Source organism: Panthera leo, chromosome E3 (assembly GCF_018350215.1).
Source record: "Panthera leo isolate Ple1 chromosome E3, P.leo_Ple1_pat1.1, whole genome shotgun sequence".
Classification (NCBI taxonomy): Eukaryota; Metazoa; Chordata; class Mammalia; order Carnivora; family Felidae; genus Panthera; species Panthera leo.
Genome location: NC_056694.1, coordinates 28,921,927 through 28,943,559, shown reverse-complemented (window position 1 = coordinate 28,943,559; position 21,633 = coordinate 28,921,927). Strand labels below are relative to the sequence as shown.

The following is a 21,633-nucleotide window of genomic DNA, read 5'->3' as shown; positions in this document are numbered from 1 at the left end:
CGCCCGCGGGGGGGGGAGGGGCGGGGCGGCCCGGGGGCGGGGGCCGCGGGCGGCCCGGGGCTGGGGAGGCCGCCGCCTCCCTGGGCCTGCCGGGGCGGCCGCCTCCGCGATGCCGCTGCTAGTTGAGGGGCGGCGAGTGCGGCTGCCGCAGTCCGCGGGGGACCTCGTGCGCGCCCACCCGCTTCTGGAGGTGAGCAGGGCCCGGGGAGGGGGGGGGGTGCCCCGAGGAGGGCCCGAGGGGACCTGCCGGACGCGCCCGACTCTCCTCACCCCGCCGCCTCCAGCCGCTCTTCCCGAGGCAGGGTTTAAACTTGGCGCAGCCGAGCAGCTCTCGGCACGTCGGGAGCCCCGGCCGCCGGCAGCGATCTTATGCCTTTGCTCGAGGCATCTGTGGGGCTTTCACCTTCCTTGGGCCTCCGGGGGCACGTGCCGAGGCCTCTCTTTGCCGGAGGAGGGGCCGGCGGCCCAGAGAGGTTAGGCGGTTTGCCCGAGGTCGCACAGCACCGTGGCTGGAGGGTGCCCGGGGACTCTCGACCCTGGGCAGGCGGGTTCCCGCTCCGAGCCGGGCTTGCACGTTGAGGCCAACCGGGGCAAGGGCCCCTGCGCGGGGGCTCTCACGGGGGCCCGCACACCGCAGGGAAAGGCTTCCCCCAGCGGGCTTCGGGCAGGGGCACCCGGCCGCTCCCTCGGGCTCCCCCTCCCCACGGGCCTCCGGGTATTTTTAGCCGTAAGAAAGGGCCCTGCTTCTCCCCAGCTGAGCCGTGTTGAGGACCACGCCCTGATGGAAGGGTTTGGGTTTTGTCTTCCTGCTTTTGTCCTCAAATAGGTCTCCGAACCCCTAATCCGTGCTTGTGCAGAGACAGTTTGGAAAGGGGTTCTTGAGTCCAAACCTTCCCCTCGTCCCGGATCTAGTTAGGGGGAAATCGGTCAGTTCATTGATTGGAGGGACATGCTGAGCCTCCACTGTATGTTGGGCGCCGTGTCGACCTCTTTCCTACAATCGGGGCGGACTGCTTTACAGCCTAGTTAGAGGGTATGGTTTCTAATCACAAATGGCTCGAATACGCAAACTGTTAAGTGCCCTAAAGGAAGAACGCCCCTTTTCCCTCTGAACTGGGAAGCAGAGGAACTTGACAGTCTGTAGGCTCGGAGAAGGTATTTTTGAGGTTTCCCCTGGGACCCTTGCGCAGTTTGTAATCACTTTGTCTGCATAGGTGTTTTTTTTTTTTTTTTTTTTCTTTTCTATTGTCCCTTGATCTGTCCCCCAGAACGTAAGCTTCCTGAAGGCAGACGAAGTATGTGTCACTGTGTGTGTCCTTAGAGCCTGGGGCAGCCGCTGGCAATGAATCTGCACTTTGTAATTTACTTGTTATATAAACGAATGAGCACAGTGACCCCTGAAAATGACCTGAAGGCTGAGGCGTTACCGGGAAAAGGGGACCACGCTGTGATTCGCAGCTTCCCTTTCGGGAAAACAGGAGGCATCTTAGCCAGCACCTCCTGGGCACTTAGCCGACACTAGGCCCTGCGGTAAGCACTTTCCTTGGGCCACGTTGCCCGCACATTGTGAAGGAATGAAGTCCGAGTAGGACTCACCAAGGGGAGAAACTTTCAGCCGCCTAAGGAGTTAAGGTGACGCTATCTTTATGTCTCTCGGGAAGTTTCTGTGATAGAAAGATCAGTGTCCAAGGCAGCACAGTCCGTGGGGGGGGGTGGGGGGGGGAAGGGATGTGACAGGCCAGGGTGGCCTGCCCTCTTGAAAGGAAAGGCCGTGTCCTGGGGGCCGATTTGCATCACAGGAACCTGGGGGACGGGTCACTTAGCAGTCTTAGGGAAGAAGGGTGGACTCATGGGAGGGAGCTTGGGAGGGATTCGAGCGGGGAGGAAGGAGAGAACATTCTAGGTGAGCAAGCAAGACTGCCACCGAGCGCAGGGGGGAAGCGCCCCGAGGACAGGTGGACTGGCCAGATTCCCTGGCGCAGAGAGGGTGAGGGGAGGGTGGAAGGTAAACCCAGGGAGGTGGGTCGCACCCGGATTAGAGGGGTTTTGGTGGATCTTTCAAGGAAGAGGGGGAGATGAAAAGTTTCATGGCTTGTTTTCTACAAGTCGCGTCTTCCCTTTGTAAGAGAAAAGAAAACAGAAGCGTCACAAAGAAGAAAAATCATCTGTGAGCGTTACCGTTATTCATATTTTGGCAAACACCCTTTCAGAGGTTTTTCTTTGTGGGGAATGAGACCCTTCTAGACACGAGAACATACTACCTCTTCTGTTCTGCGATGTGTCTTTTTCATGCCACACAGCCTGTCACATGCAGGACCAGCGGTTACTAGCCTGTCCCTAGCCACGCCCAGCACAGAATAGTCACGGCCGTGACTCGGTGGGACTTGCCCAGCCCCCGGGAGCAGGCGCCGTTCCCGTTCCCATTTTACAGATGAGGACTGTGAGGCGCAGAGAGGTGGAAGCGGGTTGCCCAGGGTCCCATGTCCCCAAAGTGGCGAAGTCCCCGTCGGGACCCTGGCAGGGTGCCTTTGAGTCTAGAACGCTGCAGTGCTCAGTGCGGTGGCCCCGGCCATGTAAGGCGATTTTCATGTAACGACGGCGAAAGAAAATGTAAAAATCACTTCCTCAGTCCTACCAGCCACCTTCCAGGTGCCCCACAGCCACGTGGGGCTCGTCGCTACCGTACGAGGCGGGGCAGAAATAGACGGCTGCCGTCACCGCACAGAGTTCCTCTGGGCCGTGCTGTCCGAGAGCCTTTGCTCTCAGCCGGTCACCGGATGCTCGGCCAGCAGCGTTGGCTTAAGTGTGGTTCCGTAGAATTCCGCCATACGAACGCACCGCAACTTAGTTCCTGCTTCTAAGCACGGAGGATATTTATAAATCTGCTGCGTTAGGAACAGTCAAGGAGCTGAATCTTTATAAACCCCTGTCATTATTCCTGCCAGTGATATCGCTGGACTGCAAGGATTTCTGAGCAGGGAAGGGGCTGTGACAGAGCCGTGTGTTGAAGCAGTGATGTTGGCAGCCACCGGGGAGGGCAGCGTGGACACGGGGGACCCCGGGGTCGGGACCCGGGCGGGCCTGGCGACAGCCACCCACGACAAGCCTGCCGTCCGTTAATGCTCACACGACCTGAGGAGCAGACGGCACGATCCCCTTTTCCCGGAGGTGGAGAATGTGAAGAGCGGACCGAACAGAGCAGCGGGGGGAAGGGGCACGTGATCGTTCGTCCCAAGTGCCTGGGGAATTAGGGGTCCTCCGGCCCCAGCCCCACGCCAGAGGTCACGTGTGGACAGCCCGTCAGCCAAGAATTGTTTTTACATGTTTAAGTGGCGGGGCTACAAAAATCAAAAAAACACTATTTCAGGGCGCCTGGGCGGCTCAGTTGGTTAAGTGTCTGACTCTTGCTTTCAGGTCAGGTCAGGTCAGGTCATGATCTCAAGGCTGGGGAGTTCGAGCCGCGAGCCGGGCTCCGCACCGAGTGTGGGGCCTGCTTGGGATGCTCTCTCCTTCTCTCTGTCTCTGCCCCTCCCCCTACTCTCTCTCTCTCTCTCTCTGTCTCTCTCAATAATTAAAGAAAACCGTTAAGAAAAAATAGTATTACTTCGTGACGTGTGAAATTCTGTGAAGTTAATTCAGATTTCCGTGGCGCCCATAAATCAAGTCTTTTGGGGACACGGCGACATCCGTTTGTTTACGTGTTGTCCCTGCTGCTTTCAGGCTACACAGCAGAGCCTAGTGGTTGCAACAGGAGACCGCACCCCAGCAGAGCCCAAAATAGTTCCTCTCCGGCCCTTTTCGGAGGAAAGTTTGCCGAGCCCTCGCCTAGGAGGGCAGCGCCGTGGGACAGGAGCTGGGAAGGGAGGGACTCCGGACAAGAGGCTCTTTTCGTGAACGTTAGTGTCCAGAGAGTATCAGAGGCCCAGAAGGCTGGCCAGTATTTCGGGGAGGGATGGGAACTGACGGAGAAGCTCTCTGTGTTTTTCCACAGAGGAGAAGTTGGCTGAACTTTTTTCATTCCTTAAAAGCGGAAAACCAAAACAACATGTTCTTTTCGCTTTGCGGCATCATCTCTTCTGATAATTTATGCTCCTGTCTGTCTGGGACACTGGGGGGCGGGGGGGGAGAGGGTGAAGGGGGGGAAGAGGGTGGGGAGGGCGAGGGCGGGGGGAGCTGGGCCGTTGGGATGTTTGGTCTCGAGCACGCAAGTGGCAGTTCACGCGCACACACGGCTTTGCCTTTGGGGTGGTGGCCCCAGCGTGGACGTCTGTGGCCCCCATTGGCCCGGCCCCCCCCCCCCCCCCCCGCCCCTGCCCCCGAAAGCACAGAGGCCAAGGTAAGTGTCCCGGGGCTAACGGAAAGTGCGCGCTGTCCTGCGTCTAATTTCGAATCAAGGTGAGGTGACGAGCGTGTGACATGCAGAGCACCCGGGAGGCGAGGTGTTTACCGAGTTGCAGAACCGTGAGTCACGGCCAGTTCCTCCCTGACCGCTGCGGCCGAGCCTGGCCGACTGACACGGCAGCTCACTTACTCCCACTTACTCCTTCTCGTTTGTTCTGTTGAGGAGCCGCCGTCGTGCTAATGGCTGCCTTGCTTCCAGTTAATGAGAGTGTATTAAGAGAAGAAAACTCTGGGTAACGAATCAAGCTGATCTTTTTTTTTTCTTTCTTTTTTATATATCTTGTGTCTTATTGATCAAGCAAGTGCCAGCCTCACTGGGCACCCATGCTCAGCCGTGGCGAGCGGCCCGTTGAGACCGTGAAGCCGGGGTCCTGGCCGGACCCCACCTACCTCCTCTGGGTTTGCGCATTTGGGTCGCAGTCTGTTCTTTGAGTCGACTTGTTGCAAGTCAGGAGGAAGTAGTGACCCATCTGTGTACCCCGTGTGATGTAATTTCTTGTATCGATCTGGCATTTTTGTTTTTTTTAACATTTTAGTTTTGAGAGAGAGCACCAGCGGGGGCAGGGCAGAGAGCGAGGGAGACACAGAATCTGAAGCAGGCTCCAGGCTCTGAGCCATCGGCACAGAACCCGATGCGGGGCTCGAGCCCATAAACCGTGAGATCTTGACCTGAGCCGAAGTCAGACGCTTATCTGACAGAACCGCCCAGGCGCCCCTCAGTCTGACATTTTTGAAAAGTTTGTTTTCATTGAAGAATCTGACCACGTGAGTTTTTTTTTCTTTTGAAGTTTACTGTGGAAGACTTTTTTTTTTTTTAACGTTTATTTATTTTTGAGACAGAGCGACAGAGCATGAACGGGGGAGGGTCAGAGAGAGAGGGAGACACAGAATCTGAAACAGGCTCCAGGCTCTGAGCCATCAGCACAGAGCCCGACGTGGGGCTCAAACTCACGGACCGCGAGATCGTGACCTGAGCCGAAGTCGGCCGCTTACCCGACCGAGCCACCCAGGCGCCCCAGTGTGGAAGGCTTTTTAAAAAAAATTTGAATTACAGTACAGCTGACCTACAGTGATCTGTTAGTTGCAGGGGCACAGTGCGGCGAGGCAACGCTTGCACCCACGACTCAGGGCTTCCTGCGTAAGAATTTCTGCCAATACGAAGTGAGAGAAGGTTTGGACACCTGATTCCAACACAGCCTTCTCATGAATTTGCGGATGCAGGACGGGCCCTTTCTGGTCGTCTGCGTCGGTCACGGCTCTATCATAGCACATTTACAGAGTCAGGACAAGGCAAGAGCAAATGCCAACGCGCTCAGTCTGCCCTGTCTGACCGTGGCCGTGGCCGTGCGGGTGAATCTCCTCGTGCTTCCTCCCACGTGGCAACACTTGAGCCTTGTGGTCATCACCGCAGAGTTACAACTTTTAAATTTTTGTGACGTTTATTCATTTTTGAGAGACAGAGCATGAGCGGGGGAGGGGCAGAGAGGGAGACACCAAATCCAAAGCAGGCTCCAGATTCCGAGCTGTCGGCACAGAGCCCGACACGGGGCTTGAACTCACGGACCGCGAGATCATGGCCTGAGTCAAAGTTGGACGCTTACCCGACTCAGCCACCCAGGCGCCCTTACTTATAACTTCCAAAGATTTTTTTTTTTTTATACTTTTTGTCAGTTTGCATTTCAAAACCATTTTTCCTAGTCTTCATTTTTCCTGACTGTGCGATAGCGTGAGTCTCTTCGGCATAACTGACCTCTGTCGTTCCGAGCCACCCGGGTGTGTGCGCTGGTGGGGGAGGGAGGTTCCCCGGTCCAGATTCCCAGCGTGGGGACGACCAGCTCGGGGGCAGAGACGGTGTCTGCCTCTCTTGCACAAGGGCCGTGCTTTCCAAGCCGGCCGGGCCCTGGGGCCGATGGTCGGCTTCCCTTCCCGGGTGCAGAGCCCTGGAGGTTCTCTTGCGCTTGAGGAGAAAGGCCTGCACTCTGGTCCCGCAGGTGGAACGAAGCCCGGGAGCTCACCATCTCCTTTGCCCCGCCTCCCCCCACCCGTAGTGGCCGCCGCCCTGTTCCCTTGGCCTTTCCGCCTGGTGGCACCCCGCAGAGCGTGCGCCTCCCGCCCAGGGGCAGTCGGGCCTCGCCACCCCTCTGGGTACCCACTCATCACTAATTTCCGTCCCTCTTTTATCTTGTTTTAATCGAACAGGAAAGAGCCAGACTTCTCAGAGGTCAGTCTGTTCAGCAAGTGGGACCCCAGGGCCTTCTGTATGTTCAGCAAAGAGAGCTTGCAGCGGCCTCCCCGCAGGATGGTAGGTTAGGAAGCCGTGAATCGGGCATCACCCCCTGGGGCTACTGGATGTTTCATTTTCTCTCTTTTCCAACCAGGCTCCATCTCCATCCTGGGTTCTGACGATGCCACCACCTGTCACATTGTGGTCCTGAGGCACACAGGTACGGCGAGCGAGAGGAAGGGCAGCGTCGCGTCTCTGCACGTGACATTCCTGGTGTCCCGCCCGCAGCCGGGCCCTGCCCCGCCCACCCCCCCCAGTCTGCATGGCGTCTCCCTGGTACCCGGGTCAGAAGGGTGGGCGGGGCAGCACAGATCCTTCTGGGTCTCCTTCCAGGGCATTGACAGAGGAGGCGTCTGAAGGGACGGGAGTAGATCTGGCTCGAGCACGGAGCCCTCACCCGGAGTAATGGGAGTCGTTCCCCCCTTTGCCTCAGGTAACGGGGCCACCTGCCTGACCCACTGTGACGGAAGTGACACCAAAGCAGAGGTCCCCCTGATCATGAGCTCCATCAAATCCTTCTCCGACCACGCTCCGTGTGGAAGGTGAGCGCCCCGTTCCCGTGTCCCGTGGTGTTGGGCCCCGCGCTCTGTCACATAGAGGGGATGGCCGTGGCCGCCGCATGGAAGGTCACCGCCACAGCGACCGGCTCGTTCGTTTGGGGCCGAGCCGGCACAGTGTCGGCCCCTCGCCGGTGGCCGTGGAGCGAGCAGACCAGGTGGCGGGTGCAGGCTGGCCTGTGGATGAAGCTTTGACTTGGAACCTCCGCTTGTGTTTCCGCTCCCGTACCGTGGGATGCTCGCTCACGCGTCAGCGAATCCCAGATGCCTTCTCTTCATTCGTTCGTTCCGGCAGCTGCTTGTCGGGTGTTTTCTCCCAGGGGGAGCTTGTTACAGGTGTCGGGGCCATAGCCGTGGCCAGTGGACAGACACCTGCCCCCGAAGTGCCCTGAAGCAAGGAGTCCGGCAGGAAGCAAAACAGGGTGTTCAAGGGTGGGAAGGACCGTGGAGCCCGAGGCAGGGAGGAACCCACCGTGGTGGGGGGAGGGGGGTGCGGGTGAGGGTGCATTTTCCCACAGTGGCCCGTCAGGTGGCCGCCCCCTCCCAACAGCTGTCACCCTGTGCCCCCTCCTGCCCCTCGCTGGGGAGAAAGTCTGGGGTGGCCATAGAACGGACTAGCCCGGTCATCTACACGTTCTCAGAATCCTAGAGATTTAACAAAAATAATAATGAGGCCCTTCTTCCTGGTGTCACTAGTGTCACATAGGCTGGGCCAGCAGTGTCATTTTGCGCTGGGCCCCCTGGTGCGGTGCTGAGACGCGGCAGGAGGGATCTTTGGTCTGTCCATGGAACGCACGTGGTCGTTCCCGAAGGTCTGCACCAAGACCAGGAAGGCAAACCCGTGGCCCCGTGTCGAGCGAAGCCGTGGTGACCGCGGCTCGTCTGGCCCATTCGTGTTTGTGTGGGGCCACGTGATGCTTGTCTTCATGCGAGTTCTGGCCGGTTCGGGTTCCTCCCTCGGTAGAAGGAAGGGTCCCGGGTTGTCCCAGGCTGTGGACGAGGGGGCTCGCAGACAAGGGGGGGCGGAATACAGGCTCAAGCACAGGAGTTTTGAGAGCTGTGCTGTGCTAGTGTGTGCAGTGACAGTCCCCAGAAGGGCCACCCCGGGGAAGTAGCCGGGTTCCCCAAACCTGGAAAAGCTGGTGTGGGGGGGGTAAGCATGGCCTGTAGAAACCGACCTGGTTCCCTTCTTGAAATTGGGAGGCGACAGTCCCTGGCTCCGGGTTTGCTGGACAAGAGTGAGGTGAGCGGTCCGCCGGCCCCCCTTCCCGGCCCCGCACCCCGGTTCCCCTTAGGCTGAGATGCCGAAGAGGTTTCTCGAAGTACCCCACGCCGGGTGGTAAACAGTGCGCCACAGCCCTATTCTAACCGAGGGGAGCGTCTTAAGCTCCGCATCGGGGCCGCTCGTGTGCAGGAGCAGCTCCCGTCCGCGATCAGCGCCCCCGGCCGCGTCCCCAGCGGCTCGGGCGGCCCTGGCAGCCTCCCCCGTTTCTCCCAGTGCCGCCCAGACGCGTCCTCCCCGCCGCGAGGCACGGAAGAGGCCCCGGGAGGAAGCGCCGCTGCGGAGCGCGGCTTCGTGGAGGCGGAGAACCGAGGTCCCGAGCAAAGCCAGGGCGCCCCGCGGCCGATTGCTGGCCTCTGACCACCGTCCCGTCTCTTTGCCAGGCTGGAAGTGCACCTCGTGGGAGGCTTCAGTGATGACAGGCAGTTGTCACAAAAACTTACTCATCAGCTTCTTAGTAAGTTCACGGTTTCCCCAACTTTGATAAAAACTTGCACCCGCTTTTGTTTGGATCAGAACGCTACTTAGCGCACAGCCTCTCGGGGCAGCTGCTGGGAGCAGCCTGACTGGCTCGGCTTGGACTCGGACGGAGGGACGGAGCTACGATTCACGGGCCGATGGGAGGGGGACGAGATTTTCCTGGAAACGGTAGTGGACACGGTCCAAGACGGTAAACACTAGCGGTGAATAAGATGGTGACCAGCCCTCTGGGCAGTGATGTCCGTTTTAACCTGCAGGAAGGTAAAACGCCGACGATGCCACCTTTTCCTGTTAAATTAGCGAGGATTCAAAAAAAGACCTCGTTCTGTGTTAACCGCGACACGGCGAGGCGGGCCTACGCACACGGCACTGGAACATACGTTGCTGTAACCTGTCGGCAAAGCAATTTGGCCCCGTGGCCTAAGTCTTAACAAGGTTCCTCTCCTTTGCCCTGGTAATTCCCCTTCTGGGAATCTGTTCTAAGAAAATAATCTGCAGTGTGCACGGAGATTCATGCCCAAATGCGGGCGACATTCTTTACGTTAGCGAACAGTCTAATGTCCGTCAGCAAAGAAATTGTTACGTAGCCATTAAAAAGTGCTTGGGAAGAGGTGAATCGCACGGGAAAGCACACGTGGCCACACAGTCAGGCCATAAGGTTGTCTACGAGGCACGGGCTCGGCGGTACACGGACGGTAGGAAAGAAACACAGACTGTTAACTGCTGGGGTTGTGGGCATCAGAAGCCCGTGTCCTTGTACTGTGAAAGACCCATGTACTTACACTTGCCTGTGTTTTCCACGTTTTTTTTTTTTTTTTTTTTTTACAGTGATCAAGTTTTTAGAATGGCTGGTAAAAAGAAAAAAAAGTTATTTAAGTAAGGGGTAAACATTTTCGGAGTCCGCTGTCCCCACAAACTCCTGAGAAGGAAGAGACGAAGGGACAGCTTTGGTCACAGTTTCCTTTGGGCTCTAGGCTAGGGACGTGCCTGTCACCCGGGTTCCCTGGCGTCAGTTCACAGGAATCTGGCTTCCGAGCGCGGGCCGGGTTGTGGCAGAAACGGGAGCGGGACGGAGAGGGCCCGGCCCCATCTTGACTTGCTCAGCGGGTTTCTGACGTCCACTTTGAAACTTCTCATTGTAGGTGAATTTGACAGACAAGAAGATGACATTCACTTAGTGACGTTGTGTGTGACAGGTAAGTTCTGCCGTCCTTCCCCCAACAGCCGGCGCCCTCACCCTTAAAGCAAGACCTCGCGCACGAGCCCCTCAGCCACAGGAGAGCCCCCTCCGCCCTCTGCAGCCAGTGGCCCGCCTGCCCCCCAGGCCCAAATCCCGCTCGGCCTCCGATGACATCCCGACCCCCCACCCCCTTCAGCGCGGCCCCTCTTCCCTTCCTCGGGATTTTCAGACGCTTCCTCTGCTCCTGGGAAGGAGTCACCCGCCACCACGCTTGGCAGGTGGCTGGTGGCTGAGCGTGTAGGGAGCCGGGAGGCGCTGACTCGGGACGCGGCACTCGTTTCGGTGGAAACCTGACGGCTCCTGTGGGACCTGGCAGGGAAACAGGAACACGGTCCCTTGCGTGTCCTTTTTCCTCCTGTTGCAGTGTGGGCTCCCTGTTGGCCTCAGTTACAGAAAACGAAAGCAACTGTTCAGTTTTTCTTAAAAATCACTTCTTAAAAAGAATTTTTCTTTGTTTCGTTAGAACTAAATGACCGGGAAGAAAACGAAAAGCACTTTCCAATCATCTATGGCATCGGTAAGTAGTGTGTTTCTTGGAGGCCCGGAGGCCGGGCCGTGCTCCCAGGGCCAGCTTGACCCTGGCTCCCTGTGCCCCACCGGGGGCCCTCGGCAAGCAGCTTGCCTTCTCTGACCGCTGCCCACAAAACAGAGACGTCTGCTCCCTACGGCCACCAGGGGCGGACGAGGTGGCGGCCGGGAAGCGGGGCCGTCTGCTCGCCCTTCTCCAGCCAGTCTCCGGGGCGGGGGCTGGGCAGGGGGTCCCCTCACACAGCGGGGAGACTGGTAGGGTCCGGCGGGGAATAAGGGTCCTGCTAAGGAGAGAGCAGGCCGAGGAAAGGCCGGAGCGCTCTCCCGCCGCAGCCCCGGATCCCCGGAGGGGGAGAGCCGGTGAAACTTCCACCCGACATGCGATGGCCGAGCGGGGCGCACAGGGGGTCACTGTACTACTGCCTGTAGCCTGGCAGAGGTGCGCGGCGGGAACGTGCCACCACCACCGCCAGACCCGGACAGCACCCCAGGCCCCGCTTCTGTCCCCGGCGCGGCCACGGCGCTGGCCGGGGAGGGTTGCCCCGCGCCGGCCTGAAGAGCTGGCGCTTCCCGGGGGAGGTGGTCGCCCCTTGGTCGGGCCCGGGGCGCCGGCGGACACAGGCTTGGCCGTAAGGTGGCACTTTCCGTCTGCACAAAGGGGAAGCCACAGCCGCTCAGCGACGGCGGTCCAGCCACACCCCTCTTCCCCTTCTTGGGGCGACCGGCCACGTTCGGTCACCCGTGGCCGTAGACGTGGTGCGGCTGTGCCAACTTTCCACTTGTGCCTTCAGTCCATGCGGAGGACCTCTTTGTCCCCACAGCGGTCAACATTAAAACTGCAGAGATTTACAGAGCCTCCTTCCCAGACCGAGGCCCGGAGGAGGAGCTGCGTGCCGCCCGAGCTCTGACAGGAGGCCCAGTGAGTGAGACCCTCTGTGCTAAGGGGAAAAAAGGGGCGTCCCGCTCCAGAGCCTCACGTTTTATAGGCGTCAGGAACGAAACGTTTGTGTTTGTTGCAAGCTAGACCCCACTTCTCCGCTTTGAAGGCAGAGGTGTGAAAAAAGAGAAGGCGCATTCAGATTCCTCACTGATGGAACGTTGACATTTTCGTTGGAGAGTGTTTGCATTCACGGTGATGTTTTGCCAAACCTTTAACCTTTGTCAGATGCCTTTGCTGTTTCTCGAGCAGGGTAATAGCCTTGATTTAGCTAATATGCAGAACTTGTTTTAGTCTCAGGAACCAAAAGCCAGGGTTGCCGGTTAAGCTGAAAACTACCATTGACAAATTGGGGAATTCAGGGAATTGATTGGCAAATAAGCACTTTCCTTGCTCCTGATGGGGCAGCCGGCACTGCGGGCTTTTAAGTTGCAAGGTGATTAGTTGCTGGGGCATAAGTAATGAGGAGGTGTTTTATGTGGCATTGAGGACCGTGGACTTGAGCCACACACACCTAGGTTTCTGTCCCAGCTCTCATGCTTACCAGCAGTGTCGCTGTGGGCAAAGTGCCTGTCCTTTCTGAGCATCAGGTTTCCGACCAAAGTGAGAAAAATGCCGTCTTCCCAGAGGACTTTTGTCAGGACTAAACAAAAGCGCGTACGTTACTCCCAAAGTGCAATAGCAGACACACTGGAAGGACTCTGTAAGTAGTGGCTTTGGTAATTAGACCATTTGAAGCAGCTCATCCCTCCACGTAAATGTGGGACTGCGCTGGAGCTTGCACTGTTGGTGGGGTTCGGGAAGCAGAGAACGTTCCTTGAATTGTCCTCGAAATGTTCTTTTTCAGATGATTAGTATTTACGACGCAAAGACAGAACAACTCCGTATAGGACCGTACTCCTGGATGCCATTTCCACATGTGGATTTCTGGCTGCAGCAAGATGATAAGCAAATACTAGAGGTGAGAACTTACAGGCTGGGGCGGTCTTAAATCTCCGCACCCTGGTTTCTTCATCTAGAAGAAGAAGACGGGTTTAGGCGAGAGCACAGCAGCCTTTCCTTCGGTGGGTGGGATTTGCTTTTAGGATGCCTTCGGCAGACCCCATTTAACCTCTAGATCAGCCGAGAATAAGTAAGGTCCTGGCCGGGCATTTGCATGGGTCGAAGGAGGACACAGCCGACTGCTTTTTCCTCGTTAACGCCGTACACCTCCCGTCTTCCGTAACTTTACGACTTCTGTGTACTTGGTGACCTGAGACCATCCGGACTGTTTAAGAACCCGGAGACACTTCGACAGCTTTGTCAAGAGGGTAACAGAGCCAGCTTATTCCTCTCTCAGACCCAGAATCTTGTTTTTCCAGAACCTCTCCACTTCACCTCTGGCTGAGCCACCCCACTTTGTCGAACATATTAGATCTACCTTGATGTTCTTAAAAAAACACCCATCTCCAACCAACGCACTGTTTCCCGGAAACAAGGCTCTCCTCTACAAAAAAAATGAAGATGGTTTATGGGAAAAGATCCCTTCTCCAGGAAGCTAAACACGGGCATCACCAAAGAGCAACTTTTGGCCTGAGAGGCACCACCCTGGGGACCGTGGGGCCTGGAAAGAATACGAACCAGAATCCGCATCCGCTGAATCTTAGGTCTCCTTCCTTACTGTCCTTCAAACGACTTTAAGAATAAAATCTTATTTTCGCGAAGGCATTTGTCGAGGTGTGCTTTCTGCTTTGCCGAAGGGGACGCCCGGCCTTGCCTTTCGGCACCGAGGGCCCAGGAGGAGCCGCCTGCCGCGTGATCCTGCAAGCCGCTGTTTCAGACCTGGGGTAAGTAGTTCTCTTCCTGCCAAATTAGGGAATCAAGGGAACATTGTACATAAGCTTGTTTGAAAAATGGTATTTCAAATGCAGCAGAATTCTGTGAGAACATACCCATCTCACAGAGGGGTTTTCTGGCCCCCAAATATTTCAGGAGCATGAATTCCAACTGCTACTCCGCTTCCAGGTGAAGGAGATGGAAAGCCCAGAAGGAAAACCAGAATCTCATCAGACTGTTCTGCAACAGAAAATAATCTGAGACTCAACTTAATGTGAGAGTTACACGAAGCCATTGCAAAGTCTGTTCTAGGTGTGAGGTCATTAAAATGGCCACACCGCGATGTCTGCAGGTCAGACTTTCCGAGGCCTTTGTTTCTCTGAAGTTGCTATCCTTGGGGGAATCGCTCTGCCTAATGACCATTCAGGAACTGAACCCACAGGTTAACAATTTCAAGAACCTTTATTGAAACCAACATTCAAACAGTATCTTAAGGGTGAAATTCTGTTTCAGCAAAACCAATTTAGCAATTCCAAATATATATAAAAACATTGAAAAATTAATCTTGTTAAAGGTGATAATGTCCCCTTTCCCCATTTTATCTGCTATACTTCATTGCACCAAATAAACAGGGAAGACTTTTAATCATCTGCACCGAAAAAGAAGTTGCATTTTGACAAGTGCCAAAAGTCAGAAATCACATCAAATCGGTGTCTAATTATAGGCTTAATGTGGTGTACCTAAGGCTTCCGACACGACAGTCCCCAGCCCAGTGTGAACCCCCACCGTCTTGAGGCGTCCCAAAGCTTGACTTTGCTGGACTAAAGGCTCAGGGACCTTCACCTATGAAAACGAAGAGGTGCAGGACTTCTGGAAAAGTAGAAAGAGGCAGTAATTAAGCGCTCAGTTCCAGTATCTCAGCAGTGGTCTGGCTTCACCAGACCGAGGGCCCAGGTTGTCTCTGAGTTGGGCCCAAAGGGGTGAGCTGCTCGTGGGGAGAAGCCACACACACTCCCATGTAAAACAGGTCAAAGGTATACTTATTTTAGGGTTGAAACGTAACTGGGTGCTCCACAGCAGAGTTAGTATCAGGTCAAGACTCGCGTCTGTCGGCTTTTCAGATATTAAACATAGAAACGAGCACAGTGTGTATCTGTGTGCCAATTTAAAAGCTTTACCAGTATTTAAAAATATACATATATATGGCCAAGAGTTTTACAGTTACTCTTGATAGATAATCCTTTAATTTGTCTACAAATAGTATATAAAGGGAGGAATGGACTCGGGGCAGAAAGAAGTCGCTTGCCCACGGCCCTGCCCCAGCCAGAGCGCACGCTCCTTTCTACACCTCGGAAGCAGCGGCGGGGGCGGCGGGAGCGGCTCAGGTCGGCATCGCGCCGAACCCGAGCCCGCCGTACCCCCGCAGCCTGCCCACACTGAACGCTGACCCAAACAGATGGCGGAGACTGCGCTGCCTCTCCGGTGCAGCAGCACAACAGAGGACCCGGAAGGTTCTAGAGCTGACTTAACGAAAAGTTGTATGTAACCTCGTCACGGCTTACGCTTAGGTTTTAGAAAAATAAGCGGGAGCGTTTCAAGTGGCAGGCACTTGAAATTCTAAGTGTTCTTCGTGAACAATGAGTGTTTATGGGAACGTGGGGGAGAAATGGTATCACCTACAAGGACGTGAGCAGGAACCCCAGCTGTCATGCTACAGACCCATCAAATGAGACCAATCAACTGCCCGTCTAAAAAGCCTGGCTTTCAGGCACAGATTTGTGCAAAAATCCCAGCGAAGGACAAACAACAGTCATTTCTCTTGCATTAGCTGTGGCACGGCTCACATTTTCAGTACAGCTTCATCTTCCCTGAAACAATACCCGGCACAGTCTCAAAGCAAACACTGGATTTTATCTTAAGCTCTCCGGTTCTTCTACCTGTGGACGGTCATCTTCCGGGCGCTGGGCCCCGTTCTGGAAGGCCCCGTTCTGGAAGGCCCCCGTCAGCTCGGCCTCCTGCGGAGGGGGAGCCCCGGGGTGCGGCTCGGGGCCGCCAGGCTCCAGGCCATCTGGCTCCGGCACCCCGGACAGATGCTCCAGCTTTTCTAAGTCTTCAACGTGACTGACTGAGCTGGTCTCGCTCAGAGCATCGGAACCTCTCAGAGACCTCTTAAAAGGCTTCTGGCCTAGAGAAAGATCCACGGACAGTGCTGAAAGCCCTCCGTCCAACAAGTGGTTGCTTTATTTAATCGCAACTGCTTCCGGAGACACCCCGCGCCCCCCAGCTCTGAGGCTCCAAAGTGATGAGGTGAGAAACGAGAACCGACAGGACACCGACAAGGCTCCCAAGGTCACGGTCAGGAGAAGTTCAGGCGAGTAAACACCAGGTTAAACACGATGCCAGTCCTCAAGACCCGAACTTCCCCCTTGGGCTGCCACGGAGAAAGTTCTCCCAGGCTGAAGCCCCAGGCTACTGAAATGGTTACAGGGACGGCTGGTCCTCAGTGAGGAGGAACAGGACATGGGGTCAAAGCACCAAGAAAACGCAGGAACACAGGTAACACCCAACAGGACAAGCCTCCCAAGACGAAAGTGTTCCCAAGAGAACCAACGGTTCTCTTCAGCCTTAATCAACTCAGAAGACGCGCTGTACCTGGAAGTCTCTGCTTGGCGCGAGTGCCCGAGGGCGTCTGTGGCGGCGTGACCCCCGCGCCTTGCGCCTTGTAGACGTATGTGTGTTCCGTGGACTCCAGGGAGCCTGCGAGGAAGGGGAGAGAGCGGTATGCAGAGGCCCCCGGCTCCGGCCGCCCCGAGAGCCGAACCCCCGCAGCCTCGTTCCCTGAGAAAGTCGCTCTGGCCGTTGGGCCTCGCAGGCGGGCAGGGCAGAGCCCCCGGCCGACGGAAGCGCGCCGCGAAGCGGAGAAAGCCAACCTCGTGGCCGCCCTCGCGAGGCCTAGCCCTGCCGGCGCATTTCATCCTCACGTCCCCAGGTGTCCTGGGCACACTCAGCTCCGGCGTGGCCCACGCGTGCCTGGGGACCACGCCCCGGTGGGAACGGTACTGTAGCAGCAGGGACCAGACGGCCCTTTGCTGACGGCAGGCGCTCGGAGCGACACGGATCCTCTGTCACACTCATGTGTGCTCACGGTTTCCTGGGGGGGGGGGGGGGGGGGGGGGGGGGGAGGGGGCACGTGCAGGGAACTGTCCCCCCAACACAGGGAAGAAGGGAACCTGGAGGTGCACGTCATCGTCCCCAAACCCCAGCAACCAGTCCTCCTTGCGGGGTGCCTGGTTCGAAATGAGCTGGTCCAGGGCTACAGACTGGACTACAATCTTGTCACCTCCCGTTTCCACAGCAGCCCCTTCCTGGGGCAAAGCACTCACGGGGACGGCAGGGAGGACTGACACCCAGCACTGAACACGACGCCGGGGGCACTGAAGAGTCCCGACAGCTGAGTGGCCACGTTCCGACCGGCCCGCAGGAAGGGGGGTCTGCCGCGGACGGGGGGCAGGGCGGGAGGTGGGAGGACCTGCTTCTGTGCTGCCGCGGCGGGACCCACCAGGCCTCCCGAGACAGACGCAGCCCCGGAGGAGCAGGGGCCGCGCGCGTACCAGGCTTCCCGGTTCGAGTGGGGGATCCCGGGAACCCGGTCACGACTCACAAGGTCAACGGGACCCGGAGCGGCGGTGGTCCTACCTGCCGTTAAGTTGAAGGTTCTTCCCTTCTGTGAAGCTTGTACTGGAGAAAACCAATTGAGTACGGATCCCACGACAGGGATCTGCCGCAGCACCCCCTGCAGAGCAGAACCACCGCTCGTGAACGTCCCGCCGGCCCGCTCCCGGCCTGACGCCCCCGATGCCCCCTGCGAGTCTGCTGCCGAGCCTCACCTCCTCCAGGAGCCGCTCCTCGTTCGCCTTCTGCAGCTGAACCTGAGCTTCCTGAATCCCTTTCCGAACCACCTCCGTCATGTTTTCCAGAAGCTGTGGTAGGACCGAGAAAGGGATTACTTGTCTAAGCTTCCTGCCCGGGACCTAGAAGAACTATTAACACAGCACCAGGGACGCTTTCAAAACTGTTAGTAAACGGAATTCTACACTTCTGGATGCCAGGGTATGAAGTAAAACTGGCGAGCGAACACAAGAGGACAAAATGCCCCGCTAAGGAGGAGACACCTTGGTGACCAGCCCCATCTGCCAGGAAAAGGAGGAGAAACCACCTGCCCGATGATCTCAATGTCACATCCACAGAAAAGAGACACACGCGTCACAGTCATGGAAATGGGATCAGAAGTGACACAGCGGGTTGGGAGAAACTTCAGGAAGCCCACCCAACGATAAAGCCAGCTCCTCGGCCTCATGGCAGACTTCCCGCTCTCCCCCTCCCTAACAGCCACGGGCCACCACACATGCCTGTCTCCTCAGACCCATCCCGCTGTCGTCCCTCCTCTGCTCCTGAGTGATTCCTAGTGACTCACGTGTCTGGTCTGCGGAACGTCCACCAGCTAGGTCTCCATGCCTGCTGGCCAGCAGAAGCAGGTCTATCCCTGGCGGGAAGTCCTGTCATCCGAAACACGTGCCTCACGCAGCCCCGGGTCCAGCTGCGACTGCAGTCTTCCCTCACCTCGTCAGGGAGATGCCACTGCGTCTTCCCCAAACGCTCAGCTACGCCTAACTTCTCCACGGCATTCACCGCCCTACGTGGCTACATGGACCTCTTCCCCCGAGCCGCGAGCCCACTGAGGGCAGGGACTGCATCAAATGCTCGGGGGGTTCTAGATTCCTGGTACAATGCTTGGCTCATTGGAACCATTTCTGCACTCTTTGGGAACGAACACATATTTCTGAGGGTAGCTTCCTCCTTCGTGACCCCAGCTGGCTGCCCAGAGAAGACCCAGGAGAGGAACGAGGCACAGATTAGTCTTACAGACCCTTGAGTTTTCCTCGATTTCTCGAGCTGTGACCGCAATGGTCTCCACCAGTTCAGAAATGTCCACGTCGTCGCTTGCCATCCCAATGTAAATACAGCTCTTCATGCTTTTGTACTCTGGGCCTGTGGGAAGAGACCACCGCCTGCCTTGGCTCCCAAGTCCTCGGTCAGAAGGCTGCCTGGGGCCACTCTCCTGTACAACGGCATGACCGCGCGCAAAGGCACCTCCCTTATGGGGTGAGGACAAGGATACTAATGAGGACGTGGGTGCCCCAAGAGGCTGCAGAAGGGGAAGGGAGCTAGCTCACTCTAGAAAGAACTCAACTATCATTTCTTCCGAGGAGACAGAGCCCAACGGCCTTTAAGCCAGTTAGCAAACAGCCTTTGGAAGTTCATAGTGGACTTATAAAAGTAGTAGTTACCCATTTTAAATGTAAGGTCGGATTCCAGTTCATGTAACTTTTTCAGGAGTCCAGCATGGATTTTTTCCCCTTCCGGATCTAACTTCAAACTGTTCTTATCATCATTAGCATGTTCATACCTACAAACAATATCAAATAACAGTATTTCAGTCTAAAAGATCAAATGCCTCTTCGGACACAGGATTGCAGGTAGAGTATAAGCTACTGAAGTTTTCCAAGGTGAGTGAGACAAATGGGCACAGGAGCCACTCGGAGCGTCTCAAGGCAAGGAAGGTACAAGTCTCCAGTCCACGAAGCTCAGGCCAGATCTGGAAGCCTCATCGTTTGTAATTGAATCACAGAGTCTTACGGCACCTGGGTGGCTGTCGGTTGAGCACCTGACTCTTTTGATTTTGGCTCCGGTCACGATGCCAGGGTCAGGGGACTGAGCCCTACGTCGGGCTCTGCACTGAGCGTGGAGCCTGCTTAAGATTCATTCTCTCTCTCTCTCTCTCTCTCTCTCTCTCTCTCTCTCTCTCTGCCCTTCTCCCCTACTTGTGCTAGCTTGCTAGCTCTCTTAAAAAAAAAAAAAAAAAAAGGCCAAGCAATTAGGGGCCTTCCCTCCTGGAAGGAGAGGAAAGCAGGCACAGGGCTAAGGGTACACGCAGCACTCCAGGGGACCGAGCGGCGTGCCCCACCGGCGAGCTGGTTCTCGGTCTTAGGGAGCCGTGCTGCTCCGTACCCCACAGTAGTAACCGTTCGTCAGCTGTGCACTCGTACGGTCTCCCCCAGTAACCTGCGAGCCGGCACAGAAAGTACAGCGACAACTATTGCATGAGCGCGAGGGTGTCCACACTGCCACCGTGCTGGGCTTTTCTACGTGTCCAAAACATCTCGCTGCATTTCCAGGGGACACCGACACCGTGACCTCACACATTCACCTGCGATTTCCAAGCTGGTCCACAAAATGACCCGCCAACAGTCTTGACACGGCTAAGAAGAGTCAACCGCCGCCAGGAGGCCGAACCCGTACCTGACAACCCCTATTCCGGGCCAGTTGGGGTCGTCGACGTATAAGAGGCCCGCGGTCCCTGTCACCTCCTGCTTGAACTCCTCCCGCAGCTGCAGCGTGCAGGTCAGGACCGGCAGCTTGCTCTGGATGCAGGCTACCAGCTGATCCACGTCCTCTCCCCGAGTTCCTAAAACTGAGAACGACCCCGGGCATTAGCGAAGAGCGGGAGGAAGGGCTCCCACTTCCGCCGTCAGAAAGGTCAGCGGCCGCGGGGCCTCCCGTGAGCTGGAGCAGAGGCGTAACCTAAAAGCCGCTAAGCCCATAGGGAACATCGGTGTTAACGACTGAGGCACGTGGCATCCGGGCGCAGACGCCGTTCTGTCTCGCACCGAAGACCAGCCCCTCCGTGTGACGCAAACTCAGTCTCGGCCCAGGACTCTGCCGGAGTCTACGTACAAGGCTCCTCGCGCAAGCTACGAAGAGGCACGCACGGTAGCATCCCGGGGAGAGAGGGATTCTGGCAGGTGTGTGTGTGGGGTAGCAGGAGGGCGGGGTGATGACAACAGCACCAAGGACAGCCCGAGAGCCCCTGGGGCTGCAGGGAGCCCACCTCGCTGCCCCTCGCTTGCGACTCGAATGTGGCAAGTGACTGCACTAAGCCTCAGTACGTGATGCCCGGCCTGGGGGCCGCCAGACCCACTGGCATGTTCTTCGGCTCAGCGCCCAGTCCCACGGGAGGGATTTCTCCGGCCGTGACTCCCTGGAACCAGGGTGCCACTCTGGCCTACAGCGCCTGGTCTCCCAGTGTTGGAAGTGGGATGACCCCAGGGGCGGCTGGCTTCTCCCCTGGTGCTGCTTCGGATGCCAGTGGCTTCAGCCCGGGCTACTCCCCGGCGTGGTCCCCCTCGCCGGGCTCCCAGGGCCCCTCGAGCCCCTATGTCCCCTTTGCCAGGTGGTGCCACGTCTCCAGGCCACTCACCCACATCTCCTGCCTACGAGCCTCGCTCCCCCGGGGGCCACACACCCCAGAGCCCCTCCTACTCCCCGACCTCTCCGTCCTACTCTCCCACCAGTCCTAACTATAGCCCCACGTCACCCAGCTACTCCCCAACTTTGAGATCTGGATGCCACCGGCCATCTTCATGATGGGCTTTTCTTGGCAGGACAGTTACCCACATTTCCCTATACTGAGGTCTTTGAGTAAATATCTTTCCAAAAATGTTGAAAACATTCCATGAAAAAACAGCAAACATTTTTTGAAAATCTTCATCTTGGAAAAAAAGACAATCAGATTTTTAATCTGATTTTTAAGACCTACTCCACTATGGCAAACACGAGTCCCCCTAAGACATTTCACACATGTGATCTGGTTTCAATCTTCACACGGCTACAGTGAGGCCACGGGAACAGCCCTGGAGGAGAAGCTCGCTAAAGATCCCACACATGTGAAGCGGCGACAGAAGTATATGCGCCCAAGACTTTCTGTCGCACAAGCCCACGCACCTGCCGCTATACCGCTTTCCCAAACACCTAAATGTGGAGGCCCTCAACCTTCTCTGGTCCACCCTAATCACCAGGGGAGCTTTAAAAAATAGAGACGCGTGGGCTCCATGCCCCATGGACCAGAATCCCCGGGGTGGGGCCCGGCCGCTGGCAGCTGGCGAAGCTCCACGGGTGAGTCTCACGTGAGGTGTGGCTGGAGAACCACGGAAGGGAAGACGAAGGGCCACAGGACGCCAAAACACAGGAACTCCAGTGACTTTAGAAGTC

At 56.9% G+C, this 21,633-nt stretch overlaps 2 protein-coding genes across 7 annotated transcripts in view; one reads left to right on the top strand and one right to left on the bottom strand.

Annotated features, from left to right (window-relative positions):
- Positions 1–38: 38 nt before the first annotated feature.
- Positions 39–13,412, top strand: NTAN1 (N-terminal asparagine amidase). 2 transcript variants are annotated; one of them, XM_042922961.1, is made up of 10 exons: positions 39–190; positions 6,601–6,703; positions 6,780–6,845; positions 7,119–7,227; positions 8,908–8,981; positions 10,147–10,200; positions 10,708–10,761; positions 11,594–11,691; positions 12,557–12,670; positions 13,071–13,412. In XM_042922961.1, exons 1-10 carry the CDS (start codon positions 110–112, stop codon positions 13,248–13,250), a joined length of 933 nt encoding a protein of 310 aa, XP_042778895.1. In that variant the 5' UTR covers positions 39–109; the 3' UTR covers positions 13,251–13,412. The 2 variants fall into 2 exon arrangements, with proteins under 2 accessions (XP_042778895.1, XP_042778896.1); XM_042922962.1 differs by lacking the exon at positions 6,601–6,703 and having other exon boundaries at positions 123–190.
- Positions 13,413–13,967: 555 nt separating this feature from the next.
- PDXDC1 (pyridoxal dependent decarboxylase domain containing 1) overlaps positions 13,968–21,633 on the bottom strand; it is a 52,013-nt gene continuing 44,347 nt past the window's right edge. For all 5 annotated transcript variants that reach the window (XM_042922958.1, XM_042922960.1, XM_042922956.1 and 2 more), the window contains exons 17-23: positions 19,885–20,056; positions 18,873–18,991; positions 18,452–18,573; positions 17,412–17,504; positions 17,221–17,317; positions 16,177–16,281; positions 13,968–15,709 (exon numbers count right to left, since the gene is read on the bottom strand). In XM_042922958.1, the coding sequence (XP_042778892.1) occupies positions 15,435–15,709; positions 16,177–16,281; positions 17,221–17,317; positions 17,412–17,504; positions 18,452–18,573; positions 18,873–18,991; positions 19,885–20,056 (983 nt within the window). In that variant the 3' untranslated portion in view covers positions 13,968–15,434. The remainder of the gene's footprint in view (positions 15,710–16,176; positions 16,282–17,220; positions 17,318–17,411; positions 17,505–18,451; positions 18,574–18,872; positions 18,992–19,884; positions 20,057–21,633) is intronic.